At 39.0% G+C, this 21632-nt stretch overlaps 1 protein-coding gene and 1 long non-coding RNA gene across 6 annotated transcripts in view; one reads left to right on the top strand and one right to left on the bottom strand.

Annotated features, from left to right (window-relative positions):
- ANTXR2 (ANTXR cell adhesion molecule 2) overlaps window positions 1-21632 on the bottom strand; it is a 122227-nt gene that overhangs the window by 85139 nt on the left and 15456 nt on the right. For all 5 annotated transcript variants that reach the window (XM_062574346.1, XM_062574344.1, XM_062574345.1 and 2 more), the window contains exons 8-9: window positions 5778-5838; window positions 4171-4266 (exon numbers count right to left, since the gene is read on the bottom strand). In XM_062574346.1, coding sequence (XP_062430330.1) covers window positions 4171-4266; window positions 5778-5838 — 157 coding nt within the window. The remainder of the gene's footprint in view (window positions 1-4170; window positions 4267-5777; window positions 5839-21632) is intronic.
- On the top strand, window positions 1901-3739 carry LOC134139665 (uncharacterized). The gene is made up of 3 exons (XR_009958235.1): window positions 1901-1986; window positions 2225-2324; window positions 3619-3739. It is a non-coding gene; the product is annotated as an uncharacterized LOC134139665 (long non-coding RNA).

Genomic DNA, 21632 nt, shown 5'->3' with positions numbered 1-21632 from the left:
TCCTAGTATTTGCAAGATGAAGGTTTGTTTCTAATTGGGTCCATTCTCGTGCATTGCATTCACTGACCATTATATCAGTTGTGACTGTGGGGTTGACTTCTCTGGTGTTTCTTATGCTTTAGGGTCTCTAAAGACTTAAAAAATTTCAGCTGCTTATAAAGTAATTATTTGTAGATGAATACGTCCAGCAGAGCACACTTTCTGCAACTGCGAAAGGGAGAGAAGGCAAAAGAAGTCTCATTGGGGGACAGAATACAGCAACCTTTCACCGTAACCTTTATATGAAGATTCCTCCAGGAGGAGACAAAGGGTTCATACAAGAATACAGCTGTCTGTACTCACTGCATAGAGTACTCGCTCAAGTGAGCAGTTTTACCTTGTGTGTTTAGTATGCTGGAAAGGATTTTGTTCCTGTGGGCAGAATCATCTTCTGAACTTCCCCCAGGATAGTACTGTTAATTCCTGTACTGGAGCTGCCCTTGCAAGCATAGACTATTTCCTAACTGGGGGATGGATAAATGATCTGCAAGATATGCTTGGAGATGACTACCCTGCATTTAGGGGAAAAAGCAGATACACAAGTAGTTCAGGAGCAGCTAGGGGATGAGCTGTTAGCATAAATGAACCTTTCCTTTCTTATGAGCTATAATCTGCACCAACTGCTTGGCCTAGATTTGGGGCTAGTAGTGAGGTGGGGAAGAGGGCACATTGCCATATGTTTTTGTCTTAATGGTATGTTTCATAGATTATTTTACTATCCTGCAGCTACATTTGGCACGTTTCCCTTCTAGCATTTGGTAATGGTTCTTTATAAATGCAGAAAGAGAAACATGCCAAATCTGTCTTTTAAAACCAGAAGAACCAGTACAATGACTGTTTGCTCTGAGGCTGGTCTTAAAGTTGAGCCCAGGTTACCAGTAAGGAGAACTGTAGCAGGTACATCCTCATGCGAGTGTTCTCCTCCACTATGCTCCAAAACGGTGAGGTTTCACAGATCACAAGTTGGTTTTTCATACAAGAAAATACAATCACGTGGGCAAAATATTCCTTTTCTTAGGGCTATTTCTTTTCTCCTGCTCTTGCTGAGAGAGTCCTTCCTATCTTTTTGTCCATCCTAGATCTACTATTGTCCTCTAGGTCTCCTCTGAAACAAAACTGCTTGGTACACAGCGCAGAGCTGCAGAAAATGAACTAGCGCATCAGGGGAAGGATCACAAAATTTCCCTATTTATTCCCTAAACATATCATGTAGGCTATTGCTGGAGACAAGAAGTTAGGTGGGTTGGGGAAGGCCTTTGGCAAGACCCCACAAAGCAGATTGCGTTGTTATGCTGCAACATATAATAAATACATCACTATGCCATTCCTCTCCCTTCTTGAGCTTTAGCACACCTTTTGCTGAAGCCAAGAAAAAGCAGCCCAGAGATATAGCTGGAAATTCTCATATCAGATGCCTGCAAGAATTTGGGGGCTTCATTCTGTCCAAGTATGGTTATTTCTACAAAGGCAGTCCAGATGTAAATATTCTTCATACATACTCTGTTCTGGTATAAATGGCTATGCAATCATGGAATCAGAAAATAAGGTTAGAAGGCACTGCAGAAGGTCATTTAAAGAAGGAAGCACACTTGAGACATACTTCAGAGACATTCACCTAAGCTGCTGTTAAAAGGCTTTCTAGGTAACCTATTGCAAGGTAACCCTTCTGTTTTTACAGTGAGAGCCATTTTCCTAATATCTAACGTGAATCGCCTGCAGAATTTTAAGCCCGTTATCTCTTGTTTTCTTCCTAATGGATTTGGAGAGCCCAGTACTTACCTGCTGTCCATATTAAAATTGTTAACGCTTACTGTTCTTTTCTGTGAATGTGATGAACCTAATCTCTTATTGTTTCCTCATAGTTTGCTCTGGACCTCTGCCCCACGCTTGCCAGCTTTCTTTGAACTCTGCGCAGTGGGTTCATCCTCCCACTGGCAACATACAGCAGTACGTCAGAATCCAAGTATCGAGGGACTATGGTTGGCAGCACAGCCAGCCCCTAACTCTAGTAGCACCGCAATCTACTAGTCATTAAGTACTGTAAGCCTATTTGGTGCATACTAGTAGTACTGCTACCAAGTATGGCAAAAATTGTAATATACTAACTCTAAGCAGGATAGGGGAGGTTTAAATTTGAGGTTTATGGGAAATGACTGAGCCCTCCTCTAATTCTAATATTCCGTAGGTCCTTATTTCCACCATCACCTCACTGCTGTCCATCAGAAGATTTTGAACGCTACAAACATAACCATATTGATGCAGGCCTCAAGACTTTTGTGAGGAAGGTAAGTGTTACTATTTTTATTTTACAAATGAACAAACTGGGGTGTAGAGAAGAGAACTGCTCACAGTAAACAGCAAGTTATGAGCAAAGCGGGACTAGAACTGAAAAATCCAGATGACTTAAAAAGCTCACTAAATTCAAATTTAAGTTCTGATTATCCTGAAGTCACATTTTCGAGGTTTCGAATTTGTCCATAATAGTGTGGAATTAATTTTATTCACCTGGAACTAAACCAGTCTGTTTCCCTACTTCTCCAAGTAAGGAAGGTATACCAAGATAATCAATAAATAATGGTAAGAATTACTTTGCCAGATAGCAAATTCTAGCTCTATAAAGCGAATTATGCAACAAGTACAAATAGGCGTGCTAGTTTAATATAGGAAACAAAGATAACATTTTTAATTGAGAATGAACGGAAATTTATACAGGTAGAATTTATTTACACAAGTTGCCTTTATCCACAGCAACCGTACTACTCTGTTATTCTTTCAAGCTGTTCTAGGAGATCTTTAACTGGCAGGAGAGATTGGCAACATGTTCAAAGTATATATTATATCCAAAATAAGGAATAAAATGTACTGGAAACATAATTCAATAGGGTAGGAATTTAAGACAAGTTAATATGAAAATCAGACATTAGATAGCAAAAAGCAATTTTTTATATGTCCACTTCTGGTCATTTTCCACTCTGGCTTGCCTGTAAGGGGTAGTGCTAAAGCAAAAAATTGCATGTAAATCCACTAGCTGTCCATTTTAGTTTCTGAATATCAAAAAAGGGAGAGGTTCCCGCTAATGGCAATTTCTCCACCATCCTCAGCCTTATGCCAACTTAGGGAGCATGAAAATGAATTTCTCTGTCAGGAAACTCATTTAATCAGATATTTGACTTTGCAGAAAAAATGTTTGCATTCTCTCTCCACCAGTATTACTATTTTATTTAACTTCTGCGGTCTTCTACTAGGACAAATGTTGCTGTGACATGGATGTTATAACAGAGGAGGATCTAAGGATTGTAATATCTGGCCAAGAGCAAGTACTAATAAAAAACAAACACTGGAAAGCAGATTTTTTTTCTCAAGAAAATGGATAAAGCTATAAGGGGATTTTTGTCTGAAACTAAATTTTCTGTGTGTAAAAACTCGGGGAATTGTAGTCCAGCTAGGGATCTGGCTACAGTGAGACCTCCTTCTGGAGGGAAATGGTGTTTGAGGTACTGGGCTGACAAATAACCTCCACATATAATGACAAAATAGTACCAATTGCTCTGACTTGGCCTTATTCTTTCCACACTGTAGTAGAAGCCCCAAGAAGTGGAGTCCACATCATGGAGGGGCATCCACAGCTTGCAAAGTCCCTGAAACCAACAGCCTAATGGCTATGCATCTGCTATACCAGTTAGGATGTGCAGAGATGCTCTAAGATAACAAGGTAAGTACATGGTGGAAAGACGGCCTTTTGGAACGAAGATGAGGAGCCATGCCTTGGCCCACCTCTTTTTACAGTAAAGGGACACTTGGTGAGCGCACTCTGTCATCATGCTTTTTCACAGGCAAACATTTGCTTATTTTAAGGTAAGAAAGTACACTTATCATCAACTTACTTCACACAGCCAGCTGGGTAAGCAAACACCAGTCACAGTTTATAGCTAATGGCCACCAGCAGCAAATTCAAACCACTGGACAAGATGCAAAAGCATTCGTGTCACATTACTAATCCTCAGAGCTTTCATATTTCTGTTTCTTCCATGCTTTTCTCTTTAAATTTGAATTAAATGAGGTAACAAGAAGTGGAGGGGAAGCAGTTATTAGGAAATACAAAGGCAGATTGTCTCAAATTTCAATACTTACGAATGGTAGTTCCATTCACGTGATAGGTACAAGAAATACCATCAAGTCTCCTGGCAAGGGTTAAGCCACTTCCTCTAAGAACAACTTGGAACTCCTCTGGAGAGAAAAATGAATAATCCCCCCACCAAATCACCAGTCTTTAGTACTTTGTAATAAGGACTAAATTCAGACAAGGAGAATTTCAATGTAGCCATCAATAACTCAAACACAAAGTAGTTACGCATCAAACATTCTCAGGACAGCTTTTTAATGCGTCACTTTACCTCACTCTTCAGTTAAATTGTTAAAGGAAAAATAAAGAATTGTTCCCCCATCTTTATCATTCAGGGTAGCCCTATTGAAAGGAAGTCTATTCTGAATGGCAACCAGAGCTGAGCAAGTAAAGTCCTTGGGCTCAGCTGCACAAGTGAAAAACAGTTTCTCAGTGAATACTCTGATAAATAAGGAACCTAGGTCTCTTATAGGGAGACTCCTAAGACTTGAATCAGGTTCACTTAGAACTCCAGATATAAAGTCTTTCTGCTGATTATTATTTCTCTGGAAGCTGCATATGGGTCACGCTATTATTCCTGAGTTTTACAGAGGAGTGAAAAGAGTTTGTTTATAAAGCCACTGGTTTCATTGAAATGATCCATGTTGTCACAGAAACATCAAAATAAGTAGACTTTGCAACTACTTTATTTTGATTGGTTTCGAAGTATGTGCAGATTGTGAAATCCTAGAGGAAAGACACCACTTGTACATTTGTGCAGTTCTACTTAAATATATTAACACTTGCTGCACAAAAATGCAGATCTCTGCTTTCAGGATCATGCTAAAATAAGTCAAATGTTTTACTTCTCACACTACACAAATTCAGGGCGCTACAAAAACTTATTATGAATTTACATGAACGTACTTTACCAGGATTCCCAAAATTTAACGCAGTGGCAGTACATAAAATTGTATGCGAGTATCACAGAGTATGTATCCTTGCTTTAAAGGCAAGGACAACAGCTTTTTTTCAGACTTCCCAAACACTTTGTGAAGGAAAATGACATGTTACAGTTTGTTTCCTTTGATTATTTCTATAACTTGTCATTAGTTGTGAGCCCACTGTCAAAGGGAATTTGACTTTATAGCCCCATTCATAAAATGCAACAAATACCAGACAAGCAAGCAGTTTCAGGACAGGTTTTAACCTTTGGAAATAGTATGCATGCCACTGAGAAGCTAGAAAGTTTACCTCTGGGAGGACAGAGGCTTGTTCTAAAACGGTTTCTTTAAGTTTGAATTTCTCTCATGTTTCTCCTAGGTGAAAAAATATAAGGCAAGAACAGGTAGAGGAGTACTCCTAAATCAAATAACCATGCGTGACAAATCGACAGTGGGAGGCAAGTGTCTGTCTCAACTTCTGCACTTACTAGCAATTATAAAAGGAAGCCCAGGAAGACAGCTCCTTTGAGGAACAACGTGAATAAATAGAAGGATCTGATCTTTCTTAAAAATTTGCTTGTGATTTTTAAAGATTTTTTTTTTCTTTCTAGATGACCTGTAGTGTTTTGGTAGACTGTAGAAATCAAACAGTCCTATAATTGAGTATTATTTTTCCAATTCTGAAAACTTACCTCCCACACAGACACTGGATGGTTCCAAATATAAAATCTCAGTGCATGATTGCTTCAAAACCTATTGCAAAGAAGGAAACAAAGAAATAGGTTTCAGAATGCTATTTCAGTGGGCAATGTTATTTTAAAACAAATGCTTATACGCAGAGGATGCACATGTACATCTACTTACTTCATGTGCATGTGGCTGACTTAGTAGGACACTGTCCTGATCGGGTAAACTTCTGCACACCTGCACTGTCAAACTTTCTAAGGGTTCATAAGACTTGAATTAGTTTATTAAACCTGGGACACTCTTCAAAACACTACTAATGTCTGGTTTTGGTCTTGGAATTTCTGTCTAGTTCCTTAACCTAATTTTCCATGGAACTCAATGTTTCAGCCAAAAGTTAGTCACCAGGAGCCTGATCCAAAATCCAGTCAAGCTAAAGGGAGTCTTCCAACAGTCTCTGGGTCAGGCCAAGTGCAGATTATTCCAAGTATTGGCATCCTGCCCTATGTAAAGAGGAGCAGAAGTGTACCATGCTCTTTAGTGTACTGCATTCTGTATCCTGCTGGGGGGAGGTGCTTTTTCTTTTTTTTTTTCTTTTTTCTTTTCTTTTCTTTTTTTTTTGTTTTGTTTTTAACTGCTGTATCAGTCTGCCTGCTTTGCTACTCTAATCAGTCAGATGATGATGATCTGAAAGGCAGGAATAAAATGATATTCCTACAGATTCTTTGGAAAATAACCCCTAACCGTATCGCTGCTTTCAGCCAAGTTGTATTTTCCTATTTGCAAATACATTATGTGATCAAGTTATCCACGGTCACTTAAGCGGAGCCATAAGTAGCACCAAGGTCTTCATTCCTGTGGACAACTTCACCATTTTCTATGGTGCTTTAAAGAAGGAATTAATTGTCTGGCCACCTTCGTTGCAACTGTCACTGCTATCACGAGCTCACACTCTCCTCCCACTGGTAGGATCTCAGCCCTGTACTAGAGCCCCTCTCCTAACTGCTACTGCTGTCTAGGAAGGAGCTGTGATCTGTTACCAACATGTTAATCCCTTTCTGTACAAGCAGGTAAGAGGCCTTCTGCTAATTGAGGGGGTAGGAGTCACCCAAAACTTACAGGATCAAACACATAGGAGCAATCCACAATTACACTTCCTTCTACTCTCAAATGATAGTGTGATTTTACCAATAATTTTTAATGACCTCTTTCACTCAGAAAGCTTTCATAATGTATAGCTTTGCCTGTACTAAATGGTGTGTTCTTTATCAGGCACTCACATGTAACACTGGAATCATTCAAGGTCTGTGTCATCATGTGCATAGTAAAATGTCCTGTTACTGTCCGTTCCCTACTGCCATTTGCTAAACTATGCCTGTTCCTGAGCTGGCCTAACTGTGAGTAAACGTAAATCCATCCTGCTCCCTTTTTCCTCCTTTTAGAAGCTGTTTTTATTACACTATTCTGTTTGCTGGTTCTGTTGCTACATATCCAGACCCAGTGCAAACAGTATCGTATCTGTCACCACACGTCCAAAAAAATTGTCAGGCTCTGAGAAAATAAACTGCCTGTCTCATTTAACACTTTCCTTATTGCCTGCCTCTCAACAAAGTTTTGTGCAGATTCTCTGTAGTGCTTTGAATACTGATTTATAAGTCATTAAGTCATATCTAAAAGTTTAAGGGGTCTTTCAGACGTATATTTGCATGAGACATAGCAATGGGGCTCTCTGGAAAGAATGTAGTTTTCTAAAGTTCAGTGGAACTCAACCAGTTTGTGTTAGCTGAAGAGTTCATCTCTTGTTTCCAAAAAAGGACTTGGCTTTTGATTCCTATTTCAGTGTAAGGAGAAGAACTGTAACTTAATTTATTTTAGAAAAATAGTAAGGTAACATTTAAATACAGATGCAATAAAGCAGATGATTCTTACTTTACTGTAAAAATATTCTGTTTTTTTTTTTCTCTGAAGGTACTGAGTCACATGAACAGTCCAAATTAAGTCAATGAGACTACTGCCTTGCTTTAAAATGAATTATAAGTGTCTCAGTCGGCAGGACCTAGGCGCACTAGAATTCATTAATTTTTTACATCAAAGTAGCACTAGATCCACAGGAAGCAGTTGTCAAGTACCTCTCCTATCCCCATTTGTCCACTATCTGATAAAGCAGGGCCATATTAAGAATTTGTGGGAAGAAAGCAATGGCAGACATTTAACTTCTCTTTTTGAAAGTAGTTTTTTTTTTGTTTTTTTGGTTTTTTTTTACTCAAATATATTTGATAGTGCTTTTCTGACATTGTACTTCCAGATCAAAGACAAAACAGGAACACAGCCTATTTGGACGTGCTTAATTCCTTTTGTATTTAAGAAGAAACTGCAGAAACAGAACAAATCATAGTGTGATAAAATATGGTTTAGAATAAGTGATCAGAATTCTTGAACAAAAGTGAATTTTTATAGAGAGTTCAGGATATACTGATTTCCTCCACAGCATCACGGATTTCACATGTCTACATGAATATGTGCAGCTTGAATATGACAACAAAGCAGAAAAACATTGTCTTCTAATACTGACCTTAGAAATGATAAATGCTTTGACACTAATTTTCTATCACCCCAAATATTGCTGTTTTCCCCTTGGCTTGAGAAAGCCCTACTCTTCAAAGATCCTAAATCTCTTAGCAAGGGTGATGATCTCAGACCATTTTCATCAAAACAAAGCTTAAATAGTTTTAAAAATATATAAGGACACTGAAATTTGTTTTTCTAAGATATTTTATCTATTTATTTTCCACTCTTCAAAAAAGTCAGATGCTGATAGTTTCTACTTTAAGAAAGAATACTGCTATAGAAATCTGCCTTGTCCCTGAAAATCCTTCTCCGCAGCAACAGTCATCATGAAACCCTAAGAAACAGATATAACAGAAAACCAGAAGCACATTAAAAAAAAATCAAACTAAAGCATGTGGATCTAGCCGAAAAGCATTATAGGTTGCTCTTTTTCCTCCACCTTTAACTTCTGGGTCCTCTTCTTCTCCATGCTCTCAGAGCAATATTTAAACAATGTATAAAACCAAAATTTCCACTGCAGAAGACAGGAAAATTAGGAACAGCATTCGTGGAAAAGGTCAAGTCTCGTTAATTGTACCAAGCTCTATCAATTTTGAATGATCTGGCTTACAAGGATAAGGTAACTAGCATTCAGCTGTCACTCTGGAAAACCTGAAAATATTTTCAACACTTGTTCTTTCACATGTGGGAGAGGAGATCATATTTTCACATCTTAAAAGGATGTATAGAAACTTGTGGCCTTTCTTTATTCTTTCTCTGGCTCACACTCTTTTCTATCTGTTTTAATCTTCTTTTCTCACTTTTTCCCTACAAGCTAACACAGTGCACTCCAATAAAAAGCCCATGTTTTTTTCTTCAGGAAGAAGGATGTGAAGGCAAATTGGGCATTTGCATCAAGATCCATGTTCTATTATTAAATGTGCTTTCCTATCTCTAGACCGGGGGCCATTTTAGTAGTCTTCTAGGATGCTCTTTCAGCAACAGCTGACGAGGGATTTTGAAAAGCACATAGTAATTGCCTAACTTTTCTCCTTTTCAAGATAATTGATGTCTTAGCATAGAGTTCAAAGGGAGAAGCACTGGGCTTACACACAGTGTGTGGGAGTTCTCACTGCAACTTAAATCTAGTATTCTTGCCACCTTTTCTGCAGCTAAAGAGAAGGGATAGGACCAGTCTCAACAAGAAACAGCTTTCAATGGTGCTTTCTCATTTTTGCATGTTACAATGAATGGTGACAACATACAAACCAAAGCACACACATTATTTCATTGCCCTCCCCTCCTTTTCTTTTTAAAATTAAAACTAACTTTGAACCATCTTGCTATGGAAACCTGGGCTGTAATATCAGCAACATTTAAATGAAACTCTCTAGAGCTGTGACTGAATTCCCTCTTTCCCAGCTCACAACAATCAGAGAGAATGCTTTGGTATTGCAAGTTCAGTATTTACAAACCTCTGCCCACAAGTAAAGTTGAAATAATTACTATATAAGGCCATCCTTGAAAAGGATAATCAAATACTCTGCTGACATATAATAAATTCAACTAAGACTATAAACTTCCCTACTATAACAGCATGCAGGGGAGAGATTCAAAGAGTTGATGTCATCTATTTCATTTCCAGAGTTATTCCATGCCAAATATAGGGCTCTGTTCTTCCAGGCTTGGAAAGGTTTTCCTTCCAGGCGCTTCCCTGAGTGCTAACTTCCCCAGAAACAAAACCCTTTCCCCACAGCCAGTGTAGAACAGAACTGCAACCTGTTAGCCCATGCCTCCAACCCTGGAAATGGAGAACTGTGGAAGACCCACAGAGCAGTTCCTCCAGGTCTGAGAAAGACCCGTGCAATGTGGAACTGGTTACCCCAGCTGGAAACACACAGTGGCTGATCTCCACAGAGTGGAGAAGCTCATGGACACCATCAAAATCTCAGGTAGGGGCTAACCATTTTAACTCTAGTTTGGAAGCACGGGTAGTTGCTGAAAAAAAAAAAAAAAAAACAGAAAGCAATACTTCTGCTCTTTAGGAGGATCAATCTCTTGTCACACTTAACGAAAATGAGATATTAAGTTCAGGTCCCAAATGTCTTCTTGCTCAGCAATAGCAACAGCAACAAAAACAACAGACTACTGAGAAAAACTCATTCTGTAGTTCCTCATATACAGAGTTTGTGTTACATCACTGCCACATTGCAGCAGCAGACAAACATCTTAATAAGATCCAAAAAAACGAGATGTGTTATGCTCTATTTTCTATAAACACTTATTACCAAAGCTACCTCAACAACAAGCAGCATAAATACATCTTATGCTCCGCACTGCAGACACAGCACAGTAAAGCTTCCAAGGGACAATTAAAGGCAAAAGAGCCTTTGAGGCTTTTAGTGAAATCACATCTTATGGCCATTAAGTAAATGGATACTGTACAGAGAATTTCCATAGCATTTATCAGTAATGCAAGTTAATTATTTCAGAATACTTCAGACAGCAGAGGTTATCAGAATAGACGCATCTGAGATATCCCATGGGCACTCAAAAGCAAATTCATCCTTGATGTAAACTCACTAATGTACACTGGGACTGAATTTGGCTAAACAAGCTCTCCTTTTCCGAAAGGGTCATGTGTAAATCAGCTGTTGGGCTGCCCAATTCTGTCTGTCAGCCAGCTATCACATTCCTTAGCTGCACATGGAATTTTAAGCATCTGAATGTTTTGTTGAATATAGTGGAATGACATCTTGGCTTAAAGACAAGAGAGTTAAAGAAATGCCTTGCTGGGTCAAGGCTTTGATGTCCCACACAGAAAGTTAGCTTCAGCTTCCATCCGCAATAGTTTTGTTTTATCTGGTGTACGCATGGCTTTCAGAGGCTTTGTCTTTTCAGGGAGTTTCTACCTACTCCACTATCACTACCAAATTCTGTTTACTGGTTCATTAATGACACTGTAGCACACAGCAATCAGAACCGGGACAGTTTAGCTTCTCAAACAGCCAACTGGCATTCAGGTTTTCACTTCAGGTTCTGTGTTTTGTGATTGTCACTTACCTTCATCTGGTAAGCTATTTTGGGGGTTTATTGGCCACAGATTGTTTTGTGCTCAAGAGCTGTTTAATCTTCTTCAGGTAAAACTAAATGCACAAGTAAATTTTTCTTAAATTTTTTATAAAAAGTACAGCCACTATGTCAACCCTAGAGTTTGGGACCACTTTTCATCTAATGAATTTCTTTCTGAGCAACCCGGTTGTTAATCAATACTTACAATCTGTATCTGTGGCATGGATTTCTATGTGCTTCCTGCTAGAGGGTTCCTGCAGGCTCACATAAACTTCAAAATTCACTTCATAAATAAGCAAAGCAGTTCAGAATTTGTCATTAATGAAATATTTAATTCAATTATTAGAGGTGTTTTACTGAAATGTTGTCATTTTCTGACCTGTAAGTGTCTGAATTGAAAAACAGAATCATGTTGTACTGGAATTATTTAAGCTGCAAAAACAATACACCTACACAAATAATTACATTAGCATAGAAAAAGCAGATGTCCTTGCAATAAATTACAAAAAAGTCTGCCAAACTACAAGATGAAATAAGGCTTGTCAGTGCTTATAGTCTTTGCAGACTCCACCTCTTTTATTAATTTAGCCTCGCTGCAGGTCTTGCCCCTGCCCTTATACAAACGCTTCTTCCTTTAAAAAACTTGCCCTGTGCGTTTTCCAATGTCTCTTTAACTTGTCACATCTGGAGCTCAGCTCTGCTTTGACTTGCTTTTCACTCTTGCTACTGCCTCAGAATTTAAATAGTAAAATGGTACAGCTCCTGCAGCTCTGTAAGTATTTTGACTATCATATACCCAGAACATACTGTGGAACAGAGCTGCACCATGCGGTAAAACAACAACTTTCCCTTCCAGCACTTCAATGAATTTCATGTTCCAAGATACTGTGAGAACAATGCACTAGTAACAAGCCACGAACAACTCAACTGCACATTGACAATTAACAAAATATGTTGAGTGTCAATGCATTTCACAGCATCATTTGATTTTGCTTAGACCCAGTATGCAGTTCAAAAGGTTTTGGCAGCAAACAGCACCATAAATCACAACTCTCATGGCATCCGTTCCTCCCCAGAACTGTATACTGAGTTTAGGATTTGGGCAGGTCATCAGCACAGCTGGATTCTTTATTGAACCACCATATCAATTTCCAAGTCTAGCTACTGTTCTGCAACCATCAAATGACACGAATGTATGAGGTATTTGCTTCCTAATTAAGAGAGAGATCTAACTGTGAACTATTGGAGAGAGAGAGCTCTCGGACACTTCTTGATGAAATGCAGCACACTGATAATTTTGAACAACAACGGATTTCCAGAATCACTAGTGGCCTTTACTCCCCAGTTCTAATTCAAACATGCACTCCTGTTTTCATCACTGCTTTTTGGAAGTCATTCGCAGATCAGGCTGGCTTGACTTTTTACAGAGGAAGGCAATACGGTTCCGTTAACAAAACTGTACTTATTATATTAAAACAAATGCATCTAATTTGCTATTTCCAGAACCAATTCTTAAAGACACAAAAATGTTCAACCATTAAAAATAACCTTATCTGCTATACTCATGTATGGCAAGCTATATGAAAGTACTCTGATTGATAGTGCAATATAATCACTTTCACAGTCACTGTGTAAAAATGTATTTACAGCAGGATTAACTCCTGCTCACTGCACTCTGAGCTTGCAAGCCTCCAGCACTGCCTGTTCATATTCTGCCAGCCAGTCATGTGTACATTCACTGCAAAATGTGTCCCGCATGGTTCAGAAACGTGGCAAAACAGCACAAAAATGCTCATTTACCAGCAGACTCAAAACAGTGGCTTTTCTAAGATCTCAAACCCCCTTTCTTTCCTCTCTACCCCCCAAATGTGGGGTCTATCATTTTTTCTAGGGATGCTATAAACACAACACCTAGTGAGCAAACTGTAACTATGAGGAAAGATGATCTAGGAACCATGGCAAACTGCAAACAAAATTGCAACTGGAGAGGCCATGTTCACAGTTTGACGAGCAGAGAAGCGCTTTTCCCAATAGACTGTACCAAGCACCTTTCTCAGTTAACCATAACACACTTACATCAAGAAGAGCTGTATTTCCCTCAAATCCTTTCTTAATCAAGATATACTGGTAGACAGATGTAAGTCAGCCCACCTACAACCCCTGCAATTATTACTGCAGGACATGGATATTTAGATAAAATATACAGAAAAGAGGGGGGCAAGATAGGAAAGGAAGATGACACACGCCACATCTAACTTGCAAACAGTATCTGAAAGGGACCAGGATGGCGATACAGCGCTAGAAATCAGCCTCAGCATTACTAGCCTCAGTTGGAGCAGCGCATGGAGATAATGCCTCGTTTGCCTGTCAGCTCTAATACACAGGTTCTGTTCATTGTTTCCTCGTTAGGGGCTGCCTACACCCTTTGCCTCCCACTGAGTGCTTATCAGGGAGCGCCACACACCTATGCAGCTGCTGCCTGGTGAGCAGCTATATAAGTGGTAGGCAGGGGGCAAAGTCTTGTGAATGCGAAAGCAGTAAATGTGCAGATGCCTCTTGTAGCAATGAGTATAAAAAGACTGCAGAAATGCTATCCAGGGCTGGATACAACTGGCTAAAACTGTGCAGCAGTGCTCTTGAGTTGGTCTCCTTGCTGGTAAGTTAATGTCTTCTTGAGCTCCATCCCAGCTTGGCACTGTAAAAATCCTCAGCAGAATTCTAAGGAAAACAATGTTGTACTATCATATGGGTTAGTCATTTCCAGGAGGCTGGGCTAATGGCCTGTCTGGTTAGAGTTAGTTAAGCCAAACCAATTAAAACTGAGTTCACAGAGGTGCTTAGTTCACTTCCTAAAAGGACTTTTGCTTTATTTGCTGAGATTGGCTGAACTAGGACTGGGCTTACCCCATGTTTCTATGTGTTTGGTGTATTTTATGAGGGTTTTCTTTTTCTTCTCCATGAGTCACTGAAAGTCTTACTGGCAATTTTTTTTTTCTTTGCTGAACTTAAGCTTTTCTTCTGCTACTCTTGAGGCAGTAAAAAGAAAATGAAACTTTAGCAGGAGGTATTAAAGTGGAGCAATGGTCTATTTTGCTGTATCTCTTCTTCTGGAGGCTGAAATGCTGACTGAGTTTATAGCAGTACTTTAAAACTGTGTTGAGTGAATTTTACAGTATGCAAAATGAGCATAAGTGAAGGCAGGATGGTAGTGAAAAACTCAGGCTCCATTGTATGGAGGTTTCATTGTACAGTTCTCCCTTACAGGTTTCTGCTTTTTTAAACTGAATGGGAGTTGTGCATTCTTATACCATGGTCAAGTTAGACTTTGAAGACAAACATTTGGAACAGGTTACAAGAGTAAATGAATATAAGTGGACCCCTTGACCTAACTGATGATATTCCAGTAGCCTTGACTATGCTCAAAATCTCTAAGTCAGAAGCACCTGCTTTTAGTTCTACAGGGTATCTTAGCCTCTAGACAGGCTGCCTTCTCCTTAAAACAGCTACTACTTAAATTCTTAAATTCAATTGCTTGCTCCCAAAGTAGCATCTTATATTCTTTTAGAGACTGTTTTACAAGATCCACATCCTTGCAATCTGATTTAAAAATAATATATAATTAGGATCAATTAAAAAAATATTCATAGTGAACTGTCTATGGGACAGTTCTCCATCAGGTGGAGGACATCAGGCAAGCAATGAGCCAACAGGACCACCTCACACTAGAAGGAAGACATTCAATTCAAAATGGCTTGGAATTAAGCAAACGCTTTCATAGGACACAATATGACAATGCTTTCCAACAAGGCTATGTCAAAGCAACTGCAGCAGTCATATACATAATGGGATCTCCTTTTAATTGCTGCCAAACATCTGTGCTCTCAACTTCAACTCGCTGTCAATTTGAACCTACTTCCTGATGCTTCTCGGCCTTGCCTTAAGATAAAGAGCCAGGGGGTGGGGAGAGGCTGCTATCCTGCCCCCTCCCCAGATGAGGATGGGGGAGAAAATTCGTGAGACATACGGTCTTGCATAAAATAACCATTGCAGAGAAGCCTAGTGCAGTGTCAGGTTAGTGAGAATATTCTAATTATATAATGTCTAAGCAGTGCCTCATCTGCAGTCACTGAGTAAACCAAATGTAGACGACAAAACTGTGGGTCGTGAGAGATGTGTATTTTAACAGCACTGGAACCTTTACCCTGAAATTACTAAAAACAACCCTAAATCCATTACTTACCAAGTAATGTAAATAAGGATCAAGAGTAACTCTTACTTTCCATAACAAGAAAGAAGCTGTTTGGGCTATTTTTTCTCATTAGTAAGGAAAAGCTAGCTAGGCAGAACTTATCACTAAGGAAACACTAAATAACTAAATAGATTTCAGTTGGACTTATGAATGCCTCATTTTAAGGGATTTTACAGTATCACTTATGTAACAGAACTGATAGCCATGCAGGGATAGCTGACAAGTCAAATTCAAATTATAAGGCACATGCGTGCACAGAAGAATGGGAACCATGTCAGTTATGTTGCTGGCTTATCAAGCTCTTGGTTCTTCGGGAGAACCTTATATGATTTGTAATATGTCAGAGAATGTCAAATTAAGGACTGTATAACAGTGAAGGGTAGAGCAGAAAGCATTCTATTCCAGGCCATTGAGTCTCTTTAACAACTACATGCAGTAATTCACAAAGCTATCTACTCTGTCTCAATCACATGGAAAACATAGCACAAAGTTAGTTCTGAACCTTGCACCAAGTGCAGCTTGAATATTAGACCACTGAAGTGGATTAAAGATGATGACTGATTTAATCAGAATAATTCTTTTAATGGTAACTTGTTGCATTTCTCCTTCCCCCACCTCCTTAAATATTTAATAGTTTGCTTCCTGGATTCCCAGTACACAAACTGAGCATATTTTCTTCCTACAGGAAATGATTCAATTAAGTTGATGTGTAATTGATAATCAACTGTTTAAGCTGATTTTGCTCTTGAAAAACGTTAACAGCATGCAGTCAGTTTACTGACCCTTTTCCCCTCACCTCCGGCTGGGGATATCACTTAGGAGAGGGGAAAAATAGGGGGGCAGTTTCAGTGCGCTCTAAGCGAGGTGGAACAGGGGGGAATTTTACCTCTAGGGTGCTGCTTTGGCTGAGGGCAGAAGTACCAACTATTTAAAAACAATCTAGTGTCTGCAGGATAAACAAATTGCTTGCAACCTGACCAATGAGACGTGCAGTTGAGACCCAAGTGGCTCAGTACACATTAACAGTATTAACTCAGTTTATGAGCTACTGCAGATTTAACACAATGTCTGTCACTGGCACATTAAACTATTGCAGTTGTAAGCTTCCCACCCCTGATATGAAGCCCACTGACCTGGCATGTTGCCTTACAGCAGGTGACAATGGGATATGCGGATTGACTCTTAGAGCTTAATAAATCATGATCACCCCAGCCCAAAAGCCAGCTCAGATCAAGGAAATCCTGCTGACAGCATATCTAGTGCAGAAGGATTCAGAGATTCATGAAGAAAGGCTGGAGCACGTTTTTGTAATGGAATACAAATTTTACAAACTGAAAGGATGAAATTGTTCTTAACGTGGAACAGGTCTTGACCATGCTCAGCGTAACTGCTTACTGCTCACTAGACTTTGGTTCTTATTTTTTCTTCCCCCTGCTCCCCCCCACCCCACAAGAAAACTCACTATCCAACAAGTCACGTGTATCTCTGCCTCTGCATCCCTCCCCATCTTCTGTTGGCCTTGACATATTAGACCATAAGGCATTTGGGAATAGGCCTGCTCCTTGCTGACAGTGACTAGTCAGACATTCCAAGCCTGTTGTGTGTGCCAGTGCAATGTATACTTTAGATAATCGTTCACTTTGGGCCCTACAGATTGGCTTTCATCAATCTGTATAATTTAATGGCAGGAATGTGTTGTTAAATGCATAGCAATTGATACAGGAATCATTTAATTGGAGGGGGGAACTCGAGCTATTCAATAGATAAACCCTGTTATTCGAGTGTCTCTGAATTCTAGAGAGATTTTACTGACTGTTCTTCATAATCAGAGCAGACTTTCTCCCTGTTACCAACAAATTTCACTGGAAAGAATTTTCATAATTAGGCAGTAAGATTTTTTGATAGCAGTACCTCTTGTCATGACTCCTTCTCCATCATAATTAAACAACTTGCTAACTTTCTCCCAATTTTTGTTAATACCCTTCCAGTCATGAGATCTGCAGAGCTGAACACAGTAGTCAAGGTACAGCTGCAGGAGGGCTGTCTACAGACAGTTATTGACCTGTTTATGGTTAAACAGGGAAGTCAAGATATCTGTTATTTTAGTGTCAATCTTAACTATGAATTTGCAATCCTTTGTTGAAGTTACAAATTTATGCTAAGGGTTGGGTTTTTGTAGATGGACTTGGTCAACTAGGAGATGATTTGGGCTTCAAAAGTACAATTAACTTGTCCTAGGTGATGCAACTGCTGAGCTTAAATGGCATGATAATCACTTCCTATTTTTAAGGTTGCATTTTCCCACATAAAATGCCCCGTTCTAAACAGTGCACACAAAAAGAAAATGCAAAACCAGAGATTAACATTTATATTTCTAATTCCTCTTGGGTATTATTTCTAGAAATTTCGTAACAATATAAAGTAAAATACTTCAAGGTAGAACTCAGTTTTAAACTATTTTCAGTTCTGTAAGTATCATGTTCCTGTGATCTTATCTAGTAAATCAGAAGGTGGAGGAGGTTTTGTAAGTACAAAATATATTTTAACTTCCTGTATTACATGCTGCCAATTCACTTCAGTATAAAAATGAGTTTAAGTCTACTTACAGCTGTCATACTCTAAAGTTACTGAAGTGAGCTCCATTAATGTAACTTCTGAAGGCACAAGCCTTGTCCAATTCTCTCAGACAATGAGGCAACTTTCACTCACAAAGCAGTAGGACTTGTGTTTGCTCAAGTGAAAAGGGAAGCAGAGATCTCTTACTTTTTTTGCTTTTCAGCAGGTGGCACATACAAGCAATTTAGACTTGCTGATCTGTGCAACACATGCACAGAAATATGCCACACAACCAGGCAAAACATGCAAAAACTGCAGGAAAAACTAGAAGTAAAAGGTTATACTAATTTACAGTTTGGAGTGTTATGGAAACATTAGTGAAACTTCAGCTTTATGAAATAGTCTCACGCAAATCAAATTGACCCTAAATATTGCAGATTGGATTTCTCTTCCCCCCCCCCCCCCCCCCCGGGTACCATTCAAATAGGACAACAATCTTCTAAAGAGAATGACAGCAGGTATACATGCACAACGGAAGCAGGGAAGGGTGATCCAAGAAGTACTGTTGCTGTGCTCGGAGACCTCCAGTAACTAGAGAGAGGTTGAGGACAGCAGAGAGGGCGCTGGAAAACACAGAGCCCTCAACCATGGAGCAGAGGTATATTGTCTTATTTAAAGGCTCTGCCTGTTTGATGTAACAGGGATTCAGATGGCAGCAGTATCTTGGCTCCAAGCTCCTTAAATTAATCACTTTTTTTCTACAGTGGTCACTTCATATTTGATCAAGCAGTTAGGAACAACAGTGGTGAGAGCTGCAACACTGCCAACTTCTGTGAATACAAACGTCCCCTCCTTGACAGGGGGTCTAATACTGCTTTTGCATTACAGAAAAGACTTTGCCTGATGCCTGAGATGTTTCCAAACTTTCTCCAGATTCTCAGCCCCACAGTCTGTAGTTGTCCTGGGGAAACTGATCCTGTAGGGAAATGCTGAAAGTCTCAGCCTAAGCTATTTAACAAATACTCCAGTGTCTGTCCCAATGAACACCTGAATATGATATGAACAACCTGAATATGGTTTAGGACCACATGTAGTTAAATGCAAGTGAAATACTCTTGTGTTAGCTTGCTTTCTTGAAACAGTTTCGGCCCTGACCCTGCCAGTCATCTCGGAAAGATCCTCAGCACCCTTGCATCTGAATGCAGTCAAGACGAGAGCAGCCTCACCAGCACATACAAAGCTAGTTAGGAAGGTGCTATTTCGTTATGAGACACACTCAGTTCTAATGTAAATGATAAATTGCTAAATGGTTCTTATCAAATCAAGAAATATTTTCATTTACTGTAAGACATACATAGGAGAGGAGGGGAAAAAGAATGGATGGCCTTTTCTTGTATAGTACTAACCTGTCACATGGTGATGCAAATTGTGCACTCCCAAACCCTTTCAGTTCACACTGCCATAGCTTGCTCGTGAGGCCATACTCCATGTAATTATCAGCCAAACTAAATCAGTAAACTGTTCCTGATAGCATAATATCTTGCCTTCAGCACTTTTCTTGTAAGCTCTAGACTTTCTACTTAGATTTATTTACTCTGACAATGCTGTTCAGTCACTATTTAGTGTAGTTAGATATTAGCAATGCCAGAAGAGCTGAAAACTTAGCAAAACAGTTCCCTGTGCACAGAAGTCTGTGCACAGTTCTTTTTTTTAATCATTAGTTAATATTATTCAAAAGGAACAGTGTGTCATGGAGGTAAAGTCCTTAGTAACTTCACTAGGATTTTTATCCAAAGTAAGAAGGTTAAGATGCAATACAAGCTTTCAAGATCTGAGCTAGGTTTTCTCTAAATGTTCATCTCCAATTCTTGGAGATGTTCTCTTGAATATTAATCCATGCCATCAATAAACATATTTTGTGTGTTGCCAGAAGAATTTTAATAACTGTTTATATGTTGAACAACTGCAGGTGCAGGTACATAGAGATTCTCTATGATACAGCTTTTCATGTTCTTTCATCAACAAAAGATTAACTGCTCAATTTTTTTTGAAATTCTCTACAAGAGTAACATGACAGCCCAAAAATTTCACAGCTAGGAGTCCCATAGAGACAAATGTGGTAGAGGCTACAAGCAGCTCCTCCTACAATTCCTACTCAATTTTTCTTTTTTTTTTTTTTTTTTTTGTAGTTTTGCTTGAGTGTCTTAATTGCTGGGTCAGTGCAGTTTTTTTTTTTTTTACTTAAACAGTATATTTTTAATTAAAAATGCTTAACAATGTCAATGGAGCATTTCACAACTACACCTTTGACACCACACTTGAGTAATACTTCTACATATTTGTGACATGGGTATTTCATTTCCAACTATTTTGAAATTAGCCTTCCCTTTTGTAACACAGTGTCTCTTCAGGCTTGTTTTCTCTCGCTAACTAACAAAACAGAAATAATTTATAAGTGCAAATAAAAAGGAAAAATGACGACTATTTCATGTCTGATTAGATCTTGCTTACCTAACTTCATAATGCAGTGAGAATGAATCATCACAATTGGTCAGAAACCTCTCAATGAAAATTGAGTTGTAATTACAATGCATCAACCGACTACATTAATACAGCCACCATATGTGCATTTAAAAAAAAAAAAGCTATCCATGTATACCTCAATCTATGCTCAGTGGTAAAACAAGGATTCTGGCAGTGCATCATTCCCCCACAGCTTCCAACAGATACAGTTAACATCTTTTCTGTGGAAGAGAAAAGGAGGATTTCAAATGCCTTAACAGCTAAATGAAACTCAAGTTAGATTCAGTGCTTTTCTGGAAGATGGAAAAAGTGTTCAACCCTCTGAAAGCCCCACAAGCAATCAAATAACTAGCTGTAACTTGGTTTTTATTTGATTGCTTATCCCAACAAAAGAAATTGATGCAGTTAAGAATGAAGTCAGTTGATGTCTTTCCTATCAAAGTGCTTTCTCATGCTCTTTTATTAGTGGAAAGTATCTTGCACAGGCTTGAATAATCATAATATATAGCCTTTTTACAGACAGAAATATACAATAAGCTGAGTGTTGAAATACCTGTTCAAACTGCGCTCTGCTAAATAAAACCCTAAACAATTCAGGAGTTCAGTCACAGTTTAAGGGAGCAGTCGATGTGTTAAACTCCAGAACACTTCCCCTGAAGTTTGCTTTTTCTAAACAGCCTGTCTGTAAAGTAGTCATGTTTCTCCCTGCTAGAGCTAAATTTCTTTTAAAAGCAAGGTTGTTGCCATTATGTGCATTTTTTTTCTTGCTCCACGGCCATGATATGCATAGATCTTGAGTTTTAGTTGGATAGGGTTTTCCTCAAGCAGCCAAAGGACCTGGTTTGAGGCTTGTGTAAACCCTACCTGGCAAATCTTACCAGGCAAGTTCTTTCCCCCCACACTGCCCCTGGTCCAC

The sequence above is a fragment of the Rhea pennata genome, chromosome 4 (genome assembly GCF_028389875.1).
Source record: "Rhea pennata isolate bPtePen1 chromosome 4, bPtePen1.pri, whole genome shotgun sequence".
Lineage (NCBI taxonomy): Eukaryota > Metazoa > Chordata > Aves > Rheiformes > Rheidae > Rhea > Rhea pennata.
This window is presented reverse-complemented; position numbering and strand designations above follow the sequence as displayed.